This window comes from Xiphias gladius, chromosome 3 (assembly GCF_016859285.1).
Source record: "Xiphias gladius isolate SHS-SW01 ecotype Sanya breed wild chromosome 3, ASM1685928v1, whole genome shotgun sequence".
Taxonomy (NCBI): domain Eukaryota; kingdom Metazoa; phylum Chordata; class Actinopteri; order Istiophoriformes; family Xiphiidae; genus Xiphias; species Xiphias gladius.
Genome location: NC_053402.1, coordinates 6,247,298 through 6,270,668, shown reverse-complemented (window position 1 = coordinate 6,270,668; position 23,371 = coordinate 6,247,298). Strand labels below are relative to the sequence as shown.

Genomic DNA, 23,371 nt, shown 5'->3' with positions numbered 1-23,371 from the left:
CTCTCTCTGTAGTTCTCCTTTTCCTCTTCTGTCCCTTCCCACGTGCGCACACTGACCTACTTTCCCCCTGACCTGTTTATGCAAGCTCCAATGCAGCAGCCGTTCCAGTCAAATCAGGAAAATAGGGGATGCAGCAAAATGGTGCCGTAGCTTTGCTATTCCTTGCAGGGAGTGTCACCTTGGTAGGGTGGCTATTGTGAGGAATTCTATGTTTACTGAACACCTCCCCAAAAGCCAGAATCCTATGGGGAAAGCAGTCTGCTTTTTTTTTTTTTTAATGCCTGTGAGTGTGTGAGGGAATGTGCATTGGTATGTGTCTGTGTGCATGCATGTATTTGCTTGTGTGTGTGACTGAGAGCATTGTGAAGGGTATCGATGCGTCAGCCTCAAAGAGGTGCTTTGTTTGCAGGCTTAGATCAGGTTAGAGCACTGGGTTAAATTCCCTCCCCTCATGTATCCTCCACTCTCCTTCCCCCTTCACTACTCCTTCCTTTGCCCTTTATTTTGTTATGAAATGACCCCATTTTGGTTTATAAAGGGAAAAAAATGATTATTTAAGAGACAATGTATGTGAATACTGGATAACTGATCATTTTTAGAGACCAGTTGTGTAATAAATCCATTACAATTATAATATATTTCTACATCTTGCATTGAAAGGAATAACTTGAAATCTATTTAAGATGACAGGATATTAGTTGATTATTGAATACTGGCTTCATCTATCTATCTATCTATCTATCTATCTATCTATCTATCTATCTATCTATCTATCTATCTATCTATCTATCTATCTATCTATCTATCTATCTATCTATCTATCTATCTATCTATCTAAATACAAACTGTATACACATCCTAAACTATGGTACCATATAGCCTGTGACTCTGGACTTAGACATGATAACACAGCAGCCTTTTCTTTGTTAATACAAAGAATGTGATGGGACTTGGCGAGGAGGTTGGCAGGACAGTTGAGCTGGCAGCAGCAGTCAGGGGCTCAGACTGGCTCTGCCCCGGCTTTGTCCTGCACATCACACAGCGCTGACTCTTTCAGTTCAGATACATGCTGTTTAGTCCAGTTTGTGTTGGTCCTCTGCTATAAATATACTGGATTTCAGTGGAGCAAACCTGTTCAAGTTGTTACAACAAAAGTGTTCCTTTGGCTTGGTAGACCAGTGTTTCTCTGCTGAATGAGCTCATGTTTGAGCAGTGAAGTATTTTAGAATATCAGAGCTTTTCAGCCTGTCCTTTCTATGTTCACTCAAGATCATGTGGAGTGTGCCAAAATTAACAAGAGTTCAAAGAGGTTTAAACATGAGTCTCAAATGCAGACGCTCTAATCAGAAAAGTTTATACCTAAGTGAGGGTTTCTGTCAAATATGAGTTTAACGTTTGATGGAATTTTCATGCATAAAGCAAGTATCCATTAGTAGAAGTAGGCCAGTGTTACATCTAACAAGTTTGCCAGGGAGTTTGCTGGCCCCACTGGGCAAAGTGTGTCAGTGTGTCACTGCGAAGCTCCTCTCATTGCAGATTAGCCTCCGATGCCAAAAAGAGTGAGTTGCCCATGGGGAATGGTAAGCTCTATACAAGGCTATCTCTGCACAATGGAAACAGAGTGTGCCTGTTAAGCCTTGCCTTTGTCTAAATGTCAAGTTTTTGAGAAAAGTCTGAAAGATCTAAAGCTAAAAAAATAGACAATCTTAAAGGAAATAGCAGTATGTCTTTATATAACAGGGCATATAGTATAAAGAGACAAAAACCAAGTATGGTTATAATGTTAAAATGCCCTGTTTTATTCTGTTTGTTTGCTGATGGTGATTAATTCTCTTTTGTCACTCAATAAGTAATGTATTACCTAACTGGTGATTCTGGCATAAGGTTTATAGATGATCATCCCAGTTGATAGGATGACAAGTCAGACTGCCAACTTGTAAGTGCTACCTACAGGCAGATTGCTATGTTGCCAATCACTGCTGCTTAGAGAGTCTCAGACAGATAGAAATGGCTGCTCAGTTCAATGTCAGTCCTGCTTTGTGGGCTGTAGAAGTCGGTTGATAATTCAGTAATAAGTGTTTGTGCATGTAACTTTCATTGTGCTAAACCATAAAAAACATTGGTAAGAGAACAGAAAAAAACAGGCTCTTTTCATGATATGTTGATAGCTCAACATTCTTTTTATTTTGTTTTTCGATCTTGAAATGCTCCCATCTTCCACAATGAACATTAGTGTCTTTACATATGTATTCATGTCAAAAGGAAGCGATGGTAATGACCAACCAGACCAACCACCATCTTTAAACACCACACAATCTTTGCCTGTTTCTTTTTTTTGTCCTCTTGTCTTTTTCATAAAACCATCAGCAAAACCACAAACATTAATGATTAATACACACTGAAAGGGGGGGAGGGGCAGGAGGAATGAGGCAAATACATGTCATCACAGTCAATAGGAAAAAAGACACAGTATAGAAGACGACAGAACAACACTTTGGCGAAAAAGAAGATATAAAACCAATGAAATAAACATTACACTTTTTTAAACTAAGATCCAGTGCAGGCAATTCATCAGTTCCCAGTGGCATAAATACCATGAGACTGGGATGAATAACCCCTGAAATGAATAATGGAGGCACATGGGAAAGGGAAATGCTTAAACTCAGATTCTTGTTAACAAATTTAACAATGGCGCTAATTGGAAGGTTAGAAAAATCTTTTAGCTTTTAGTTCACAATAACTCAATTATCTGGGATCCATTATGAGCCGTAAGGACCATGCTTGGTCATACTAAAAAAACCTAACTTTCTGTCAGTAAATGTACAGTAACTACGGAGGTCTGTCTTCTTAGGTCTCTACACAAGAGGAACTTGTTCAGAACTCAGTGGACTGTAGTGTGTTTACATGAATGTGACTTAATTCCTCCTGTTTTTGCCTCCAAGCATTCCATGCCTACATTACAGTTCAAACTAAAGGCTGCAGTATGTATCTAAAAAGGTCTGTACACATTCTCTGTCTATGTTCCTGTGGGCTTTTCTACAGTGATAGGTGTGTGGAGAAGAGGGAAATAAATACATTGGGCCAGTAAATGGTAACATCAACAAGATATGGTTGATAAAGCTCAAATAAACTAAAGGCTTATAGCCTGCAGCAGGTGAAATCCACCGAATATTTAAAGGCTTGTTGAAGGTTAAGAAATCCAAACATTTTAATGAGGCCCTTGCCTCAGGAAAAAACATTTTCTCCATTCAGTGCTCTTGGCGCTCCAAACTGGACGGCCATTTCTGTGTAAACAGGGCTTTAACAAATGATTAATGCTAAAGCTTAACAATCAAGAGAGAGGCATTTTAATTTGAATGAGTCCTGTAGCAACAGTAGACATTGTGGCTATACAGAGATTGTGAATCATATTAGGCTGGTCACTTTCAAAATCCTCTTTTCTCCTTGCAGGTTTGTTGTGTTTTTGTTGAATTTGTATTCAAATTTCTTTGTAAAATATATATTTATAATAGCTACATATATTCATATATCACAGTAATATACAGACCAAGTGCTTAAAAAATAAAGGTGATGGCGATCTTTTGTGAAATAATGGAGATGGTTGGGGAGGGTATGGGTTGGTAGAGGTAGGGTCTGGGAAGAGGTATGGAACTTAATATTTGTAGTGTTGGTAGTGTTGGTGCTTCTTTGGTCGAGGGAATGTCCCCAAAATAGGTTTGCATTTGATTCTAGTTAAGGCAAATAGCCATACATGTGTATGTTTGTCTACAGTCAGATATGTTCCAAATTTATAGTCCTGATAAAACTCCAAACTTTTTGTTCTCCCACATTCTTGTTTGTAAGTGATCATAATTTGCTTTTGCTGATGTACTCTGCTGTATATTGTTGGATGACAAAAGTAGAAAAGCAGGCAGTTCCATTCCTCCTCTCATCGCATAAACAAAAGTGCTTCATAAGTATGGAGAAGATGTAAGAAATGACAAATCTGTACAATATATACAAATATAATACACCCCTACAAGATGTCCAGCCTTTTCGGTAATGCTGTGGGTAGGGGAATAGAAAAGCCCAGCTTCCTGTCCCAAGGGCTAAAGGAGGGGATGTGATTATAGTGCAGAGGCATGATGGCAGGGTATTTCTTAGAGGAGAAATTTCGTCTTTTGTTTAAGTTGTGACGAGTTCTAAAAGTGAATGCCACCTAATCTCGCCTCTTGTTTCGTCGTCCACCTGTCTCCTTTTTCCCACTCTCCTTGCTGCACCCCTGCCCTGAGGCAGCCTGCTTACAGGCTCCGTCTGGGCTCTCTCGCTTAATGTTCTGTGGTGAAGTGAGGGAAAAGTAGGGATGCTGGGGCAGGGGAGGTGGTGTGGCAGAGGGAGGTGTGGTTGGGGACTCCTGGCCGGAACAGTTACCACCACTGCTGCCGCTGCTCCTGGTGCTCACTGCCCGGTGTTTGAGTCTGAGTTTGTGGGGCAATGCTGTACCCTTCACCTCCCCCTGGGGATCCCGGCCATGGAGCTGAAAGCTGCCCTGGGAGGGTGGCAGAGGTGAGGCAGGCTGATGGAGGCTGGTAAGATGTTGGCTGTGGTAGCTGCCCATGTCTGAGCAGAATGAGGAGGGGGACTCATCATCATCTGTGGATGCCTCTTTGTCAGAGCTGCGGGGATCTCCATCACTGGATGAGGTGTCTTTGCTAGAGGAGCTTGATTGGCCTTGGTAGTAAGCCTCACTCCTGGGCCTGCCCTCGTAGGTAAGCACAGGTGGCTCCTCTTCTTGGGCACTGAGGTATGAATGAAGAGGCTGCAGGAGATGGTGGTACAGGTGGGAGTGGCTGACCCCCTCCACTTGTTTGAGGAGGAGCTCTGCAGACGAATCATTCTCCTGTTGCTGCTGCTGCTCTTGCTGCAGGTGCTGCTGGGGAAGTTCGCAAACTCTGTACACCTTTCTCTCTCCAGCCTCATTATGACTGTCTGAGAGCTCACATGGAGGAGACTCTAATGTCTTCCTTTCAGCCAGTGTCTCTGTGGAGCCCTCTGTAATTGACAGGGGCAGTAGACCAACACATATCTGACTGCTGATGCTGCTTTGCTTCTGAGCTGCCTGCAAATCAATATCCTGGGGCCTTGTCAGGGTGTCAACAGGATAGGAGGCACTGCTGGAGCCGTACAGAATGACGCTCCTCTGGGCAGCAGGTGGGTGAGGGGCAGGCTGGCTAACAGTGTTGACAGCGGCAACAGGCTCCTGGAGGGGTTGTTGTTGTTGGTGTTGCTGCTGCTGCTGTTGGCTGTGATATGCAGCCTCCAGCTCCTGAGAATGCTGCTGGATTTGGTGGTGAGTGGGTACAGAGGCCAGACCACGATGGATGTTAAACATGATCTGGGTTGTGGTGCCACTGGCAATGTCCATCTCCAGCCTATCACCTTCCTGTTTGATCTCAAAGGGGATCGGCTCAGGGCTGTCCCTGGAGGAGCCATCAGACATGTCAGAGAGGGAACCACGTGGGGAGTATTTTACCAGCTGCCTGTGGCCCTCACTACGTCCTGACTGCTCTGTTTCTGAGGAGTCAGAGTTCATCATCACCTGTGAACCGCTAGAGTAACCGCTGGAGTAGTACTGAGTAGAGGAGGATGAGGATGAGCCTCCATTTCCTGTGTTGGTGCCCCCACCAATCTGCTGACTCTTTTCAATATATGAAGCAGTGCTTATAAGCCCAAAGCGCAGCTTCAGCTGGAGCAGCTCAGTCTTGAGCCTCACATTCTCATCGTTCAGTGCAATGACACGGTTCTCCAAAACCATATCATTGAGACGTCGCTTCTCCCGGGAGCGCTTGGCAGCCTCATTGTTCTTGCGACGTTTCTCCCAGTAGGAGGCGTCCTTCTTCTCATCTGAAATGAACTCCCGCTTTCGCCTGCAGGTCACATTGGGTTTGGGTTTGATGAGTCGCCCCAGGCGAGCTGGAGTCCCTTGGATAGGGGGTAGAGACTCTTCGTAACTGCTGAAGGTCTCAAGGCAATTTAGGTTATTCCCTGAGTTCTTGTTCAATGTTTTGAGAGCTGAAGTCAGATTTTCCATTCTTGTCTTGTGGCAGCCAGTTTGAAATTTTGCTTGGGCAACTGAGGAAAGAACCAGGGTAGAGGTCAAGGGGAGGAGGGGGTGGTGATAAAACACCTTTGAAAGTTTTCTCCAAAAGTTCTTGGTCTGTTTATTGAAGGTTCAGTCTAGTTAAGACAGGAGGGGAGTCAAGTGTCCAAATTAGCCAAAAAGATAAAGAACAGTTGGTGTTCAGCATTAGCAACCCTCATTTATCTACTTGAAGGGTTTTTAGTTATTGTCCAGACTCTTCAAAGTATCACAGACCCTAAGAGGATCAGATCAGATCCTGAAAAGGCACAACATTTCTTAAAATTGAGTGGATGAGGCAATTTTCTTTTTTCTCCTATTGTTGTTCTGCTGTTGGTTGTTAAAGGTTTAACATAAGAGTGGCACACTGAGTTAAGCTGGTGGAGAAGTGTCCTAGATCTCCACAAAAACAGCAGGATGTAGGTTGGCCTGTCTACCTCAGCGTGTCAGTCTCTTGGGGAGCTTTTGCTCTTGTTCTCCCTCCCTCTGCCTGTCTCTTGTCTCTGCAGTTGACTGCAAGATGAAGGACTGTGGAGATAAAAACACACAAAAAAAGGATACATTAATCCATGTGGACTGCTTGTGCTCCATTATGCATTTTTATATCAGACTTTCAATTATTTCTTTTAAATAATTTCTCCTAATGCTGTTTTTTTTGTAGCATGGATAGAGATCAAAGACACATTTCTACATCTGTACAGCTTTCCTCTGCTGTTTTGGCATGTCTGGTTTTTACTGAGTGTGTCGCTCCTGGCAACCGATCAATGGTTGCTAGACCTCACTGTCTGACCTTTTGACCCCGCTATTGATCTGCTCCGTCTGCAGCCTATGACCCCTGACCCTTAGCCTGGCATTTTGATGTTGACTTTTGTGATGTAATGTGGGGACTGTGTTCACTGCAAGGCTGATGATCCCTTTTCATCATGTCACCCAGTACTTAAAAAGGTGTCTGTATAATGTTTTAAACACGTTGAAATATCTGAGCTCACAGTTTTTGATGCAGCTGAGGGAAAAATAAAAGACTGGTGCAAACAACGTGCACACATTAAATAAAAAGTGTAACACCACAAAAATTGCATTAGTTTGATATATGCTAAGCATGCAAAACTAAGCAGTATAAGCATTAGCTCCTTTGGTTTGCCTGATGGACCAGACAGAGCAAAGGCTGAGTCAGATGCCGGGCTGGTTGTCTTAGAACATTTCACAAAAAAATCTCCATGAGGGATAGCCTACCCCTTTCTTGCTGAGAAACCCCATCTACAAGCCCTGCTTTAACAGTGCTACCCCCCATGCGTTCATCTGCACAGGAATGTGGCAGTATTCTTCGCCAAAATAACTCTATGCCAAATCAATGATGCAGAGTGAGAAGATAAGGCAGACAAAAGCAGCAGCCAACGCAGGTCAAGGATAAGGAGGCTGAAACTGGAGTGAGAGATTTGGAGGTGTGGGGGCAGCTGGGAGGTGGGTCATTGATAAATATAGGTCAAGGGCCCCTGGAAAGACAGGACGCAGGAGGCGGGGCATCAGCAGGAACAACAAAGCCTGTTAATATTTGGGTAAAACACAAGGGTTCAACAATCTCACAACTATGGAGATGGGCGCCTCAGAGCTCAAAATCAGCAGGGTGCCCTGAATAATGAGCTGTACAGGTGTGCTTCCAGACATAAGCAGCAGGACGTTGTTGTTGTTAGAGCATAACACCAACGAATCAAACAGAAAAACAATTCTTGTAAATGCTCTGTTGTGTTTTTAGTCAAGTAAGTGGCATGACTCTAGGGATTGCAATGCCAGTCTGGCTGTCGGTTGGTCCAGACTGAAATATCTCTATGGATGAATTCTGTACAGACATACATGGTGCCCTGAGAATTAATCACAGTGACTTTGGTGATGTCCCAGCTTTTTATCTCACATTTGTTGGTTGTGAGTGAAATGTCTCAACTACTGGACAGATTGTGAGATCAAAATTAATCAGCTTTAGTAGTACTTTGTGTTTAGCAAATACCAACATGCTAACACGCTGAACTTAGATGGTGAGCATGATAAACTTTACAAATGCTAAATATCAGCATGTTAGTGTTGTCATTGTCAGCACGTTAGCATGGATGGTAATACTGTGCTTTAGTACAACCTCATAGAGCCGCTAGCATGGCTGTAGGCTCTTAGTCTTTTTTAATGTAGAAATCAATAAAAGTATGGAATTAATTGTAAGTGATATTATGATGACAAGATGTCTTTTTCAGAATTTACACATACTTTCTGAATAAATGTAATACATTTTTCAGACAGGCAATGTTGCATTTACCAGCTTCTCTTTAATCTCACAAGCTAGACCCTTGCTGTAAAAACAATTAGGTCAGATGTAGTTATTGTGCTTCTACATGATGTGTACTTTAAAAAAAGACAACAACAAATAAATGACCTTTTCTGAATTATCACGAACCTACATAGGCAGATTGTCTTAAGTATTTAAGGTCAAATATATGGTGTCAAAAGTATTCCCTCACATGTGTATTGGTGTCGGTGTATATTTAAATGTATCCATAATAATAAAGAAACAGTAGATCCCATCCATTTCACCAGTGCCAGTAAATGTGTATTACGCCACATCGGCACTCCTATGTTAAACTGCGTAAACAGTATTACACTGTCTAAACCTGTAATCTCATAATCTAGAAAGGTGTTTACACGGGTTTTACTCTGCTCTTCCCTAAAATCTGACAGCATTACATAACTACAGGCATAACCTCACAATGATTATGAATTTCAGCTTTTGTCAAAAGATTGAATTTTCTTAGCTCTAAAATGCAGACAAAGTCAGACTAAATAGGCAGGACCATCAGTTTTTGAAGTCTTTTTAATTTCTCTCCAAAGAACCAAATCTAATCTGAGAATCAACATTACATTGCTACCATTTCTGTATAAAAAATAAAGACGCCGCTCTTCTGGATTTTTTCCTCTTCTTGGCTAAAAGGTTTAAGGTTATCCCCGTGAGCCTGTGACATGTGGCTGTTGGGCATGAGAGACAAAGAATGACGGGAGAGACTTTCTCTCAGTGTGTCCCACTAACCCAGATACTGGGGACCAACTGCACTCTGTAAACACAAGTCTAGCTCGAATATAGGTCAGGCCAGCTCTGAAGAGGTGAAGCAGCAAGCAAAAAGGGAGGGAGAGATCGGAAAAAAGAAAAAAAGAGATAAGACAAAAAAGAAGAAGGAGGCGTGGAAAATTAGAGCATTGTCTAAACATAGATGGCGATGAGATTAAGTGGAGCAGAGACAAAGAAGCTGAGGGAATCAATGAGTGAGAGTTAAAACAAAGAAAAGGTTGGAGATGAGATTATACAGTAGCTGGATTGAGTGGGCAGTGGCAATTGCAACAATGATGGTATTGCTTCAATAGAAGGAATGTGTCACCCATAGCAACAAAAAGGGGGAAACAGAAGGGCCAGCCAATCATATCAGACTTTTTTTTACCAGCTGCTTGACATGGCCAGAAACAGATGGTGAGAAAACAACGTAACAAAAGCAGGGTGATTAACGTCACCGAGTGCGTATATTGCATATCTCTTCGACAGTCAGGATGAGCTAGAATTAACTCTCTTTTTTAAATTAACAGTGGTGGCTCCTGCTTTTTTTCTGTGAGTTAATGTGAATCATACCGATCTACAAGGTGTTAGGATTTTCTGTCACAGCTCAGGCTGTAATCCATTTCATCTGCACTCTTTCTAATCAAAATTACATTAGATTTTCATTTCCGGAGATGTTTAAAGCCACAACAGCAGAAACATGACGAATAAATCACTGCTGTGAGTTAAAAAAGAAATATAAAATACAGCCACTTTATTTGCATGGATGAATTTAATTTTCAGACTCAAATATACAAATACATCCCACTGAAGCTAGCCAACCTGCAGTGTGTTGCAGCCCCGCTCCTCTGCACACATTTCCTTGACCTAGATTACTCTTTCCAATTTATCATATAGGCTATTTTTCGAGTGTCATCACTAGGTCTCTGTGGCACTTGTGGAATGATAGTAACGTAAGAGAATCCAAGTTGCACCCGCTCACACAACCACAGGGCCCACACTACAGGAGTCTAAATGTAGCAATGAGCTTTGGAAATAGTGGACTGAGTTCAAACACCTGCACGTGTTTCTGTGGAGTGTTTCAGGAAATGGGAGCAGGTCTAAAATAAAAGGAGAGGGGGGCAAGCGCTTCAGATGAAAAGGGAATGATGACACTTTACCCCCCGAAGAATGCAATATATGACACGTGGTGCAATGTTGGGGGTTAGGGGTGGGGTCTGCATGAATCCCAAGTCTGGGGACTGACTTTATCTTCCCAAGAAAAAGAGGTGGGGCTATCGGGCGGCATGCCAGCAAGGCGGAGTCCTATCCAAGCTATATCCTTGTTCCACGAACACAGCCATAGCACCCATCTCTCTGGAAAGGGGAAAAAAGTGGAGTGACTCAGTCCATGTGTTGCACCAGTCACATGTGCTCCCTTGGCCTACTAAATGCTCTAATACGCCTCTCTGCTGGTTCCAAACCACAGCGCAATAATAAAGCACGGCCCTCATCTTTTATCATCTTGCATGTGCCAGGAAACCCCGAGAAAGTCAAGAGGCCACAGAGTGGGAAAGGATGGTGCATGCTTCTGGCCATAAACTCCCCTTCCAGATTTTTTTTCAGTAAAGATGGACACAAACAGACCTAAAAATCCACGGAGCAGTTGTCTCAGCAGTTCAGAGCAGTGATTCAATATGCTTGAAATAATTTTTAATTAATTATTTTTTCAAACATTTATCAGTGAAATTGTATTTATTTAGGTCGCACGCAGCTTTTATTGCTGTGTGTATCTTCTTTTTGTTCTTGCCTGCCGCGTTTCTTTGTTATGGCGGGGCGAGGATTTATTTTGATGGGGTTTTTATTGTGCCTTTCTAGTCAGCGGCGGTTGTGCGCCTCATTCCCCCTCCCGCAGAGCTAATGTGACCTACATTCATAGCTGGCATAGAGACCCAGTGTGTACGCCAACCAATTGGCAGCGCCCGCTCCGCAGCAAAGCTCAGCGCTGCATGTCCACAGACTGTGGGTTTCCGCCGATTGCATAATCTTTCACGTTCTTTAATCCATTTTAATTATTTAATTAATTTATTATGCAACCTTCATAGCCTCTTCAGTGATTCCTACGCAGAATATACAGATACGGCTTGCACAATTTACAATGCGTAAAATACTCACGCGCTTCACTCCACTGAGGAGAGATAGGCTGTACTGACACTTTCACAACATAATCTGAAATGATTTTTAAATCAAGAAATCCCTTGTTCACACTGCTATTATGTGTGAATTATATTAATATAAACTGTTATTGCATGTGATGCCATAAGGCATGCTACTGCCGGAGAGGAAAGCTGCAAAAGAAGGAGGGGGAGGACCAAGCCCACGTGCAGTGTATAAACCACAAAGCCGGTATTCAAAATAAAGCCAGGATGAGTTTGCGATTTCAAAACAAAATGTAAAATATCATATAAAATTCATAAAGTTGCCTTGTGTCTTTGTCATCTATGTGTCTGCAAGTTATGACAACATTTACAGCACTGCTGAACCAGTGCTGGACTGCTGCCATGCAGGCGGAGTTGTTATAGACGCTCAAGTTCAGTTAAAGGCTACAATGTATTGTTTAATTCCGCCTTTGTATAGGTTGGGCACTAAGCGAAACAAAAAAAAACAACCACTTATCATTCACGAAGCAAGACATTGTGAGAAATATGTTACCCCGCATGCCTTCTTTGTTGCACTGTCTGACAAATCGTCGTCATGCATATTTAATCGGATCCTCAGTCATCGGAGGCGACTGCATGAATCCCACTGTGCTATGAAATTCACCAAATTTCTCAAAATTTAGACGCATCTCAGAAAGCAATTTACACGTTTTCATCTGCTATGGCATGAGAATGTATACTATTGTAGCTGTCAACAGAGCTGATCAGGATTCTACAGTAACCAATCTGACCCACATTTGATGTTCAGATCCAGATGTTCTGATCCACACCTCACCTCGCAGCTGCTGCCCCCATCAGAGCCCGTGAATATCACCATTCTTCATATTTTTGGCTCCCAACATTCTGAATCGAGGTTGTAAACAAAGGACACAGATGTAAAACTGACTGTCCACATGTATCCAGTACTGATGATCATGCCTCGATCATGTCTGTCGGTGTGCTCCGGTTTGTGTTGTGCTCCTTCAGAGTGCTAGCCTACTAAAGGGTTAACCCGGAGGGCTGCACAGCCGCGTTAACCTTTACAAAGAGCTGCTACACGTGACACAGAGAAGTGTGTCCTCGGAGTTTGCATGGGATTTTTCCACTTGTCTGCATGCTAGCCTACTAACCCAAAAAAAGCCTAGTATAAATAAGTCGCTGTTCACAGAGTCTGTGCAACATAGAGACATGTAAACCTGACACTGAACATTATGTTACTAATATGGAACATTTTCTTTATGTAATATTAATATTAATGCTATGAAAACATGATAATAATAATAATAATAATGTTACTGCTACTACTAATAATAACAGCACAAATACCTGCACGTTTAATTCATTTTAAATAACATTTATCTGTGCCATGCCTGTTATAAAAGTAGGTGTATTACTAAACCGAGACTGAGATAAACCAACAAAACTAGCCCCTTAAAGCGCCATAACGATCCGTGAATAAAATGATTGGGGTATGGACCATAATACCACAGTGCAGTGTATTGATCCAGCCTCTTTACAACTATGGCGTCGCTCCAAAATATCCACATTCGCCTCCGTGTGTTTTCCCCGCACCTTTTTTTCTGTAGGAATCCCATAACCTCTGGTTCACCCCCCCCCCCCCCCCACACACACACACACACCCCTCCCCTCTCTCACACACACACACAAATACACAGACACCCTCACATAGCTCCAGTCTGTCGAGGGCGAAAACAGCCTTGCCTTGACATTGAGAAAACGCACCCAGGCACCAAAACAAATACTCATGTAATATGAGCAAACAGACCTATTTAGAAGAGTCCGTGTCTTACAGCCTATTCAAAATCAGTTAGGAATGTAAAGATTTTATTAGTTGTTATCAGTTTTTATTATTAATAATAACACAAACTTACCCTTTTCGTTTAAAGATCACAGAATCCACAGAGGGTTAGAGACAGTCCTGTTCCTGTCCAACAATCCGCTTTGAGCACCGGCCGCCGGTCAGCTGCCCTTACACACGCACAAGCACAAGCACAAACATACGCACACACATTCACACACACACACACACACACACACACACACACACACACACACACACACACACACACACACACACACATTGAACGTCACTTTCAAAACACCAGCTCTCCGATAATTGCAGGTATATGCTAAGTGTGAACACAGTGCAGCTTGTTTTCAGTGCGCTCCTCATGTCATGTTTGCTCCAATTTCTCTCTCTCTCTCTCTCTCTCTCTCTCTCTCTCTCTCTCTCTCTTTCCTTCTCTCTCGCTCTCCCCTTTTCTCACAGGGTCTCTAAATGTATGTTAGTAGGTCAGTTGTTGCATAACAGGAGGCTTTGAGTGCCTAGTCACGTTTTTTGTTTTTCTCTCGGCTCTGCCCCCTCCCTCTCTCTTCGCCCTCAAATCCTGTTGCAGGAGAGGAAATGAAGAGGGGGGGGGGGGCGGAGGGGAGGAGAAAGGCCTGACGGGGGAGGGACTAGGCTCAAAGCCAGACTCAGTCAGATGAAGGCCAGTGATACCCTTAATAAGGTTACTACATAAAAAGGCAGCATGTGAAAACACGCATCGAAACAAGCAGTCAGCAAAGAAATATTAAAAAGAACCTCTTTTACCAGCCACAGTTGGTGTTTTGTGAAAAGCAGGTTCTCATTCTTTGTGCAGGTTATACTCACCACACTTCATCTGAAACTAGCCCATGTGACTTTCTGTTTAAGTATAAGCTATTTCGTGTGTGTTTCCTCTGTTGTCCAATCGGCTTTAAGTTAAAGGAATAGTTTCACATTTTGGGAAACCCTTATTTGCTCTCCTGCCAAGAGATGCTGCCAAACTACCTAATACTCACTAATTAAAACATAACTTGTTGGTTTACTTCGTATCAAAAAAGTGTAAAAACAAAAAGTTGTGGTTTTACTTGAATTTTCTTACCTTTAGACAGCGATAATATATGCAAATATGCAGAATACCCTGTAACTATAACTGTCACATAAATGTAGTAGCGAAAATAGTGCAATAATTCCCACATAAATGTAGTGGAGTAGAAGTAAAAAGTAGCATGGCATAGAAATACTCATGTAGAATACCTAAAGTACCTCATAACTGTACTTAAGTACAGTACTTGAGTAAATATACTTAGTTACTTTACACTACTGGATTTGCAAATAATATGAATTCATATTCTACCTGGTTGGCATAAAGCGCTTTAAAATAGAAAAGATAAATAGCCTGAACAGCTACAACCCAAAATGATACAGCAGTGAAACTTTATATCACTACTCCATCAAATTCAGATCACACTGGGCATTGTTGCATGCACTTTGAGTGTGTCCACACCCCGTGTAAGTAATTATCTACATACTGTATGTGTGTTTGAGTAGGAGGGTTTTTTCTTCCTTATTACCCCCATGCCCCATGGAACTTAATCACTGCATAATTGGACTAACTTAGTGTTTCTGTATTACCAACCCAGGAAAAGACATATTGTGTAAGTTCATCGTGTTTTCAACTCATCAAATCTTGTGACAGTGACACTCTGGAGTATGAACAAGAGTGGAAAAATTAGGTTTAATAGTTACAGAATCTTGCCTGGCACCAATAGTGTCTGCTATTGTATTGTTGCAATAAGCAGAAGCTACTTCTTTCACACAATGTTGAATAAGCTCTTTAAATAAGCTCCCCTGGACAGAATGGAACCATATTGTGTAACTGAAGTGCATGTTTTGATCCATCTTGATCACAAGCAGAATTGTGTGTCAGTAATGCTGGCAGGGGAGCATGGAAGAGTCCTCTGATTTAAACTATCGTCTGATTTAAACTATCCTTTGGGTAATTCAGGAGCAGGCTTCTGAATGAGCTCAAACAGCTGAATGGTTATCTATCATGCTAACATGCAGGGGACTGTATCAGAGAGAGACTCACCCTGGGAGTGCATAACAAAGCTTGGATGAGACCTATCTGCTTTGTGATTATTTCAAAAAGTAGAAGTAAGCAATACATAAATTGCACTTGCACAAAGCAACTGACAATGTAGACAATAGCAACTGTGCAGCTGGACAGTCATTGAAGCAACTCCACGTGTCAGATACTCATCTCCCTGCATCCTGTTCCTGGCACAGCAGTGGTTAAGGTCTGCTCAGTGTCTCGGTAAATGTACAGCACAGTACATTATTCACAGAGCAAGTTAAACCTGAAAAACGTGCCTGAATGGATGGATGCCTCGAGGGCTGAATTCTGCTCCGGATGTGTTCGTTATTTCCTTATCTTCAAGACTGTTCTATCTTTTGCATGGAAGTGAAAAAAGGTGTGTGTAAGTGTGAGTGTATGTTCAGAAAACTTTGTGCCCTTGGTTTTTCATAATTGTCCTTCCCCATAAAGACATAAGCACATTCCACATTTCAGTGTATTACAGTAACATTGGTATTTGTTGTGCATACGATTGCATTAATTTCAACAATTATTCTGTATAATTGGATTGTTTTTTGTCCTTGAAGGATGTTGGGGACTTTTCACCTTCAATACTATAGTAATTATTTGTTCTTGTGTTTGTCCAAGCTCTAGTTTGTTGAATACACTAACTATCTTCAATAATGCTAAGTGGCGTTTTTTATTCTTGATTTGCTATTCTATATTTGCTATTCTTTTATACGCAGTAGTCGAAATTTGTGCAGTTGGCAAAGCCATCTTTTGTTTTTTTTTCCTTAAATGCTATTCATTCAGAATCCACTTCACACCTACATCCTGTGACATTGAATTATCAGAGGGTAACCCTGATTGTGGAGCCTGGAATTTGAACTAAATATACTTTTAGACGTCTTTGTTTCCTTCTTTAGCTGGAGGAGACAAACAGCATTGAAGGAGCAGAAGTATTGGCCTTAAACTTGGCGTCCTCCAAAACACACACACACACACACACACACACACACACACACACACACACACACTCTCTCTGTCTCTGCATCACTCCCTCTCTTTTTGCACCCCATCGTTATCCCCACCCTACCCAACATTTTCCCCCTTTCAGCAATGTCTGCAAGTGTTCCCATGGCAACTGTCGCATTGCCTGCCTAGCAACAGGCTTTATCCTTTCACTGGCAGAAAAGGGGGGAAAAGAATGTTCGGAAGAGGAGGCTGTGGGGGTTGCGGTTTTTTAAGGGTGCATGGATGTAGTACAGTAGCATAACAGCCGTTATGTTCTGCAGTAGCTTCATTACATCCCGCTCCCTTCCTTTCTCTCCGCTTCACAACTGCAGCATCTGCCTCACTTATACTTTATTACCCTTCCATTTCACTACAGCCTTCTCCAATTTACTCAGGCTATTTATGCTTGCAAAATGTTTAGAATTTTTTTTGGAAAGAATTATAAGAAAAATCAGTGTATATATTTTTAAATTTTAAAAGGGTTACAATCAGGTCATGTAATTACAGTATGTATCTGTTTTTTAATCCCAGCTTCCTCTATCAGATACGAAAAACTGGAATAAACACTTTTTATGTATAAGCAGAGGAGAGCATAGTCTCTGTTGTAATAAAATGATGATGACACATGCCAAGCCGAAAAAACTATTGGAGAATTTCTCATAACCAAATAATAATGACCCAAAATAATTACATCTTTATTAAATATTTATTTCTTTTAAATTATAGACCTTTTCATACTCCACAGTAGCTGAATGTAAGTATCACCCATCACCATGCCAACCAATTTCCTAACCTGCAGGAACAATAAAAATTAGCATGATCTATAGCATGATTTATATCATGTGGTAGATGGTGAAACACAGTCTCTGGAACTCTATAGCCATGCTGAAGGTATTGACTTTGCTGCCCCCTGCTGATCCCAAAGTAGCATGACTTAAAAAAAAACAAAATAACTACAGAAAAAGAGAAACAGTGGTAACAGATTTTAGTTGATACAAAATTGTACTGAAATTCTGGCACTATGACACTATACAGTATGTGTAATGACACATAGTGACATTTCAAAAGAATCACATGAATCTTTATTTAGACTGAATGTGACTATATTGCCCCGTCAAGTTCACGTGTCCCTTCTTCTTTGACTATGAAGTCCCCTCCAGCTTTTATAATTAAAGCGCTCATGTTTTGAGGGTATTTAATAGAACTTTTGAGTAATAGCAGGCACCCACTGTCTGTTTCTCTCTGTCTGGTTGTCAGACTGTATGACCTCCTGCAGGGACTGTGGGAGAGAAATAACTCAATTTCTCCCTGCCTGCATTTGTCAGCACTTGTCAGTCAAACGTTACCCTTCTCTTGTTTCCTTTTCTTATTCTCTCATTCTCTAACGCATTATCTGTTATTGGGAAATCACATCTAGACTCAAAAGAGCAATGTGACATTTTGCGCATTCACTTTAGATGTTTAGTTGATTGCTGGGTGCTATTTACAGTGAAATGTATGTTAGGAATTGTTCAGTTGGTGTTTAAAGGGACATTCCAGAAATTTAATACTGCACTTTCCAAAAAAATTAGGGACTCACATGAAACATATTAAAAAAGAATGGTCAAAATCAAAGCAGCACATGCTGAAATGTCATGACTTTTAAATCTTGGTCAATCTCCAAAAACACTACAATTCCTATAATGTAACTCAGTAGCAGTGTTCGTTAGCCAATCCTGCTTCCTAAATGCTAACACTTTTACAACTCCACAATTGAAGTTGGTAGCGTAGGCTTTCTGTCAAAAATTCTAAGACTCGAACCCAACTTGAGATAGCCCTGATGACATCACTATGCCATCATCAGTTAATTTTTTCTAACTTTAAAAGCTAGTATTTGTTGTAGTGAGCAAACCAGACTTCATGTGTAAAATTGGTGGAGTGCCCCTATGTTTTCCTGGCGTAATGATTACCTCACCACCATGATAATGAATCTGTCAAATTTATTTATTGCTAATATGAAAATGTACAGAGAGACAACAGACGTTTAATTCTTGTCATCACCTCAGTACAGATAACAGTAATTAAATATGTTCTAACTAGGCATGAACAGAAACTAACAGGGGATGTGAAACACCAAAAAAGTACATGTTACAGTGTATTTCCTAAAAGGAGCTCCTGAAATTAAAATCAAACACATTTTGACATGACATGATGCATTTTGACACATAACAAGTGACGATAAACAAGCCTAACAAAAAATTTCTTTTAGCTGTCAATACTAATGGTGGTTTTGACAGCTAATAACTTCATTCCTGTGTGTATTTACTGTCTCTCTCTGTTAGTGTTTACAGGGTTTTAGAGTAGATGGAAACTTGTGCAGTAAGTTATAGCAATCTAATTACAAACTGCAAACACTTCATCCAAAGTGGTGTGTTAACAACCTGCTGGCTGATTTCCAGTTGTATTTAAAGTAGCTCCTGAAACACCAGAACCTATTGTCTCTTAATGGAGTGAGGCTGTTTTAGTTAAGCTTGCATTGTAATGATGTGATGTGCGTTTTTAGTTGTCACGGTGTATGTAAATGAAAAACTATTATACACTTAACACTATTACAGATATGCCTCCCTGTCTGAGCAAATTGATTGGAGCTGAGATTAAGTAGTTGTTATGTGCATGTTATGAGATGAATGTTTATGGACATTTATTACAATATAATACAATATATGAAATAAAAACAACACATTGCTAGACTTGAAAGTCCTTGTGAATATCTGCATGGTCCAGCACTCCTGTTTTTGTGCTGAATTCCAATAGGCTCACTTACAGTAAAACTTTTGTACACTTACTTAAAAGTCTAGACATTGGCAAACACTGACTGAGTCACAGCATTAGTTCTCAGTTGACTTTGGCCATGAGCTGTTCTGTGAAAAGCTTCTTCAGCTGAGCCACCTCCTCACTGAGAGAGTTGAGCTGAGACTTCAGGTAAGTGTTCTCATGCTGATACTGGACCTCAGTTTGTCCTTGTGTGGGAGGAGGCTGGATGCTGTAGCTCGCAGCTGAGGCGATGTATTGAGGGGACTGTCTCCCCATTCTGCCCTCTTCCCCCTCCAGCGGCTGGAGCCAAGGGCCAGTGCAGTGCCCTGCTCCTGTTTCACATCCACTCAGTCCTTTGACGGTCTCTCTTGGACCTTCCCGTCCTGCTGTGGATAGCATGGGGCAACGTCTGGAGCTGCTGGTTTCACCTGCAGCATCAGCCCCATCACCACTTCCCGGCATCTTGAAACGCAGCTTGTGAGGCAGGTTTTTCATTGCCTCGGCCTGGTCCAGCTTCCCTCCAGTGAGTCCTGCATTGTGGTGGGCATCAGCAGGGGAGTGGTGGAGATCGTAGCCCAGCTCCTCTGCCCTGTGTGGTGATAATTTCACATGATCGCTCAGCCGGTCTTCAAAGAAGATCGGGCTGCCAACACTGGAGCCACCTGGTGTAGAGAATCCTGAATCCTCTGATATGTTACCAGCATCCCTGGAGCCCCGGGTGCTCAACTGGCCTATCTGGTTGTTGGGATGTGAGGCTGAGGAGCTATGGAGGCCTCCGTCCCCACCGTGGAGATAATAGTGATGAGTCAAGGTTTGAGCATTGTGCTGAGGAGCTGTAGTGAGGGGCAAGATAGGAGCATTGGATGGGTCTTTGACCAGGCCAAAGCGGAACTTCAGAGCCAGGAGCTCTGCCCTGAGACGAGCATTTTCCTCAAGCAGAGCCAGCACACGACTCTCCAGGACCATATCGTTCACACGTCGCTTTTCTCGCGATCGCTTGGCCGCCTCATTGTTCTTCCTCCTCTTGTCCCAGTAGCCCTCATCTTTTTTGTCATGAGGGATGAATTCACGCTTGCGTCGGATGCTGGAAACAGGACTCTCTTTGCGTTTGATGGCAGAGGTGCGACCCAGAAGGGAGCGGGCTAAGAGGCTGCTGGAGGTCAGGATTGACACAGTTTCATCTGTGAAGGACAGAGGCCCTGCTCCCCCTCCCCCTGGAGTCACTGCTGCAGGTGACTCCAATGCCTGGAGCACAGCCACATCCTGCTGCCCCCTCATCTGCTGGGACTCCTCCTCAAACATCACACCTGTCAGGGGTTGAACGAGCTGTATTTCACTGCTGAGAGTGGCGAGTACTGCTGTGTGGTGCTGAGATCTCAGGATTTCTGGGAGGAGAGGCCGCAATAGTGCCGCCTAGTGATCAAAGTGATGGAATGACAGGCGAAGAGGGATTTAGTGGTTATGCAAGAGCCATTACAACACAATATTATGTAACTCCATTACATCTCTCCATTAAAACGGGAGCGACTTGTGCTATAACCTTGCAAGGCTCATTATACCATTGGGACAATGTGTGTTACAAACCTAATCAGCCATACAAAACTTTTGCCGTTACTTTTAAGCACACAGCAGCCTTTTTAAATACAAGAAGAAATAAATCTATATTACAATATGACATTAACCTGTTAAGATCTTAACCTACATTTGTATTTAGTTTGAGACCTAATCAAACATGTATGGGTTCACCTTTTGGGGCGTTTTTCGTTCCGTAATGAGAACAACTAAGTAATTCCCGCTCTGTTTCCGGTCTGATTGTTTTATTTGCCTAATCTGCATTGACCGTCATGTCTGACAGGGACATGCTGATCTTCGGAAGGTTGCTGTTAAATATCACAGCTGACCTGATGTACACTCACCCTCACTGGCATTTGAGGCTTAAATTTAGATTTACAGGCACTTGACACTTTTTTTCCGAAAAAGTTACAACTTCTGCCTTAGTTTAGCCTACTTTATTCATATATATATAGATAAAGATAGATAGATAGATAGATAGATAGATAGATAGATAGATAGATAGATAGATAGATAGATATATGTGTGTGTGTGCTATAAGTAAACATTATATTTTTGTTTGTTTTAACATAAGAGATTCAATTGTTAGAGTTACAACATAAAAGAATGCTGAAACCTTCACACCTTTTCTAAATTACAACGGAACATCGGTCTAAAAGGCTATGAAAGGAGTTACAGTGATAAGTAATTCAAATGTGAATTATGATGTTAAGACAGTTATAAGAGAATGTAATGTCTATTTCATCACCTTCAGTGTTGTTACTTTAATTAGCGCATCAATACTTCATAGTCCATAAATTAAAAAAAAATAAAAAAATATATATATATATAGTATGAGGAAAACTCAATTCAAAATGATTTTACCTCTAAGAATCATTAGTTTTCTCCAACGGTGCCCATAACTCGACCGCCTCTCCAAAAGCCTTTTTGTCAGGTTCAGGAAGAAGCGCTTTTCTCTGTCTCCCTCTATGGTTTAATACTGCAGATCCACTCTGCGCTGTTATTCAATATTATCATCAGTGTTGCGCACCTCCACTCTGCTCCACTTGGAATACCGCAGCTCCTATTTGTAATGTTGAGTTCAGCTCAGGACGGTCATTATCCTCGCTTGAACCAGCGGGGCCCTGTTTGTGTGTGTGTTTCTGAGACCGCCTCCCTCTCCCTCCTCCCCCGTTCGCTATCCAAAGGAAAGCTCCTATCGACTTTCACATAAAATAGCTGTTCAGGCATCATCATCATCATCACCACCACCACCACCATCATCATCTGACTTCCCTCGCCCCGCCCCCTCCGACAGGATAATCTGCCCATAACAATTGGATAATGTTGCGCCTCTCTTTCTCTCCCGGGCATAAAGCAGAAGTCTCAGAAACCATGATTATCATTATTATTAAACAAAATGCATGTTCCTCTGACATATATCTGTGATTGGTGTTGACAGTACATAGCCCTACCCCTCCCAAATCCCAAACATGTCTGTTTGGATTTCTGTTATTGGAGTTTTATAACAGTTTGTTGATAAGAAGTTAGGACTAAAAGGGAGTTAGACCTCTGCACCAGAACTTTTGGGGTCAGAGGAGCTGTTGTATCACCTCCTAGGATAAGATACTCAGTTCTACAGTTCTATGTCTTTGAATGGCTTTGGCAAACAAAAGGAATATACCTGTTATTCATGCATAGCTCGTATAACATAAAAAATATGAAATATTTCCTTATTTGGCGTAATTACAATGTATTGTAATTTCTGTATTTTGTTTAAAGGAAAAATGGATGATTTTGCAATTATTGTTTTTAAACATACAACAGTGGAGTCTGTGGGACTTCAAACAATGAGACAGTAAAGCCAATGTCAACAAAACACAAGGGTTAAGATACAAATTGTAAACCATGGGATATAAAAACAGCACAAATACAATATCCTAAATGATCCCTTCCTTATGGAAAGGCTTGAGGGGCCCTCAAAGCCCCCAGATTCACTGCATGCTTAATTGTTTATTGGTAATTCGACTAACAGGAAATTTGTTAGGGAATTTGCACCATTGAAGTACAACATCAACTAAAGGGAGTTCTGCAATGTTAGCTAAGTTTGTGGGCCTGTCTTGTAGTGGGACCTTGTGTTAAATTTCAATGCTATGAGCTTTATTATTTTACTTGACATTTTGCTCATTTGATGCACATTCCTAATATTGTAGTATTTAATCAAATTACTACAAACTAATACAGAGTACGTACGAGTACTTGTTGCGCAGCACTTAATGGGCACTTGAAGACGAAGGGGGTGACGACATTGCACAAAGGGCAGTAGGTGGGGAAGACAGTGGAAGCTGAGAATATAATTTTTGCTTTAGAGCACCCTAATAGGTTAATCTGGTCATGTATGTCACAAGCAGGTTTTAGGAAGTTTTGAGGAAATGAAAATATGAAACTGTTTCATTTAAACACTGTCTCTTTTTCCCCTACATAGTCATATTACAAAGTCCTTCCCTGGAACCTTCCTAAGAATGTACAGTGATATCAGTTCCTTTCTAGGAAATTATTTGGAAACTACAGGACGCGTAAATAGTGCTTTCGAGGCAACATAACGATTCAGTGAGGCGATACAGTTGCTTCCTGGAGTGCTCCTGTGGCAGTATCAAACCCTGCAAAATTATGCAATGTGTCACACTTAGATAGATACATACCTATATATTTCATTAGCATATAATAATGC

General features: G+C 41.7%; 2 protein-coding genes across 5 annotated transcripts; both read right to left on the bottom strand.

The window, feature by feature from the left end:
- Positions 1–1,825: 1,825 nt before the first annotated feature.
- On the bottom strand, positions 1,826–14,087 carry nfil3-2 (nuclear factor, interleukin 3 regulated, member 2). 4 transcript variants are annotated; one of them, XM_040123639.1, is made up of 3 exons: positions 14,055–14,087; positions 13,273–13,364; positions 1,826–6,646 (listed from the first exon to the last, which is right to left on the bottom strand). In XM_040123639.1, the coding sequence occupies exon 3, from the start codon at positions 6,068–6,070 to the stop codon at positions 4,199–4,201; it is 1,872 nt and encodes a 623-aa protein (XP_039979573.1). In that variant the 5' UTR covers positions 6,071–6,646; positions 13,273–13,364; positions 14,055–14,087; the 3' UTR covers positions 1,826–4,198. The 4 variants fall into 4 exon arrangements, with proteins under 4 accessions (XP_039979573.1, XP_039979575.1, XP_039979576.1 ...); XM_040123641.1 differs by lacking the exon at positions 14,055–14,087 and adding an exon at positions 10,450–10,559 and having other exon boundaries at positions 13,273–13,622; XM_040123642.1 differs by lacking the exons at positions 13,273–13,364; positions 14,055–14,087 and adding an exon at positions 12,137–12,373.
- A 2,939-nt stretch (positions 14,088–17,026) lies between these two features.
- LOC120788467 lies at positions 17,027–21,822 on the bottom strand. Its single transcript, XM_040124336.1, has 2 exons — positions 21,526–21,822; positions 17,027–20,502 (listed from the first exon to the last, which is right to left on the bottom strand). Exon 2 carries the CDS (start codon positions 20,389–20,391, stop codon positions 19,171–19,173), a length of 1,221 nt encoding a protein of 406 aa, XP_039980270.1. The 5' UTR covers positions 20,392–20,502; positions 21,526–21,822; the 3' UTR covers positions 17,027–19,170.
- Between the last annotated feature and the right edge of the window lie 1,549 nt (positions 21,823–23,371).

What these genes read in the sequence shown, in the direction of transcription:
- nfil3-2 (XM_040123639.1), bottom strand. Translation starts at nt 6,070, where the DNA reads ATGGAAAATCTGACTTCAGCTCTCAAAACATTGAACAAGAACTCAGGG.
- LOC120788467 (XM_040124336.1), bottom strand. Translation starts at nt 20,391, where the DNA reads ATGTTTGAGGAGGAGTCCCAGCAGATGAGGGGGCAGCAGGATGTGGCT.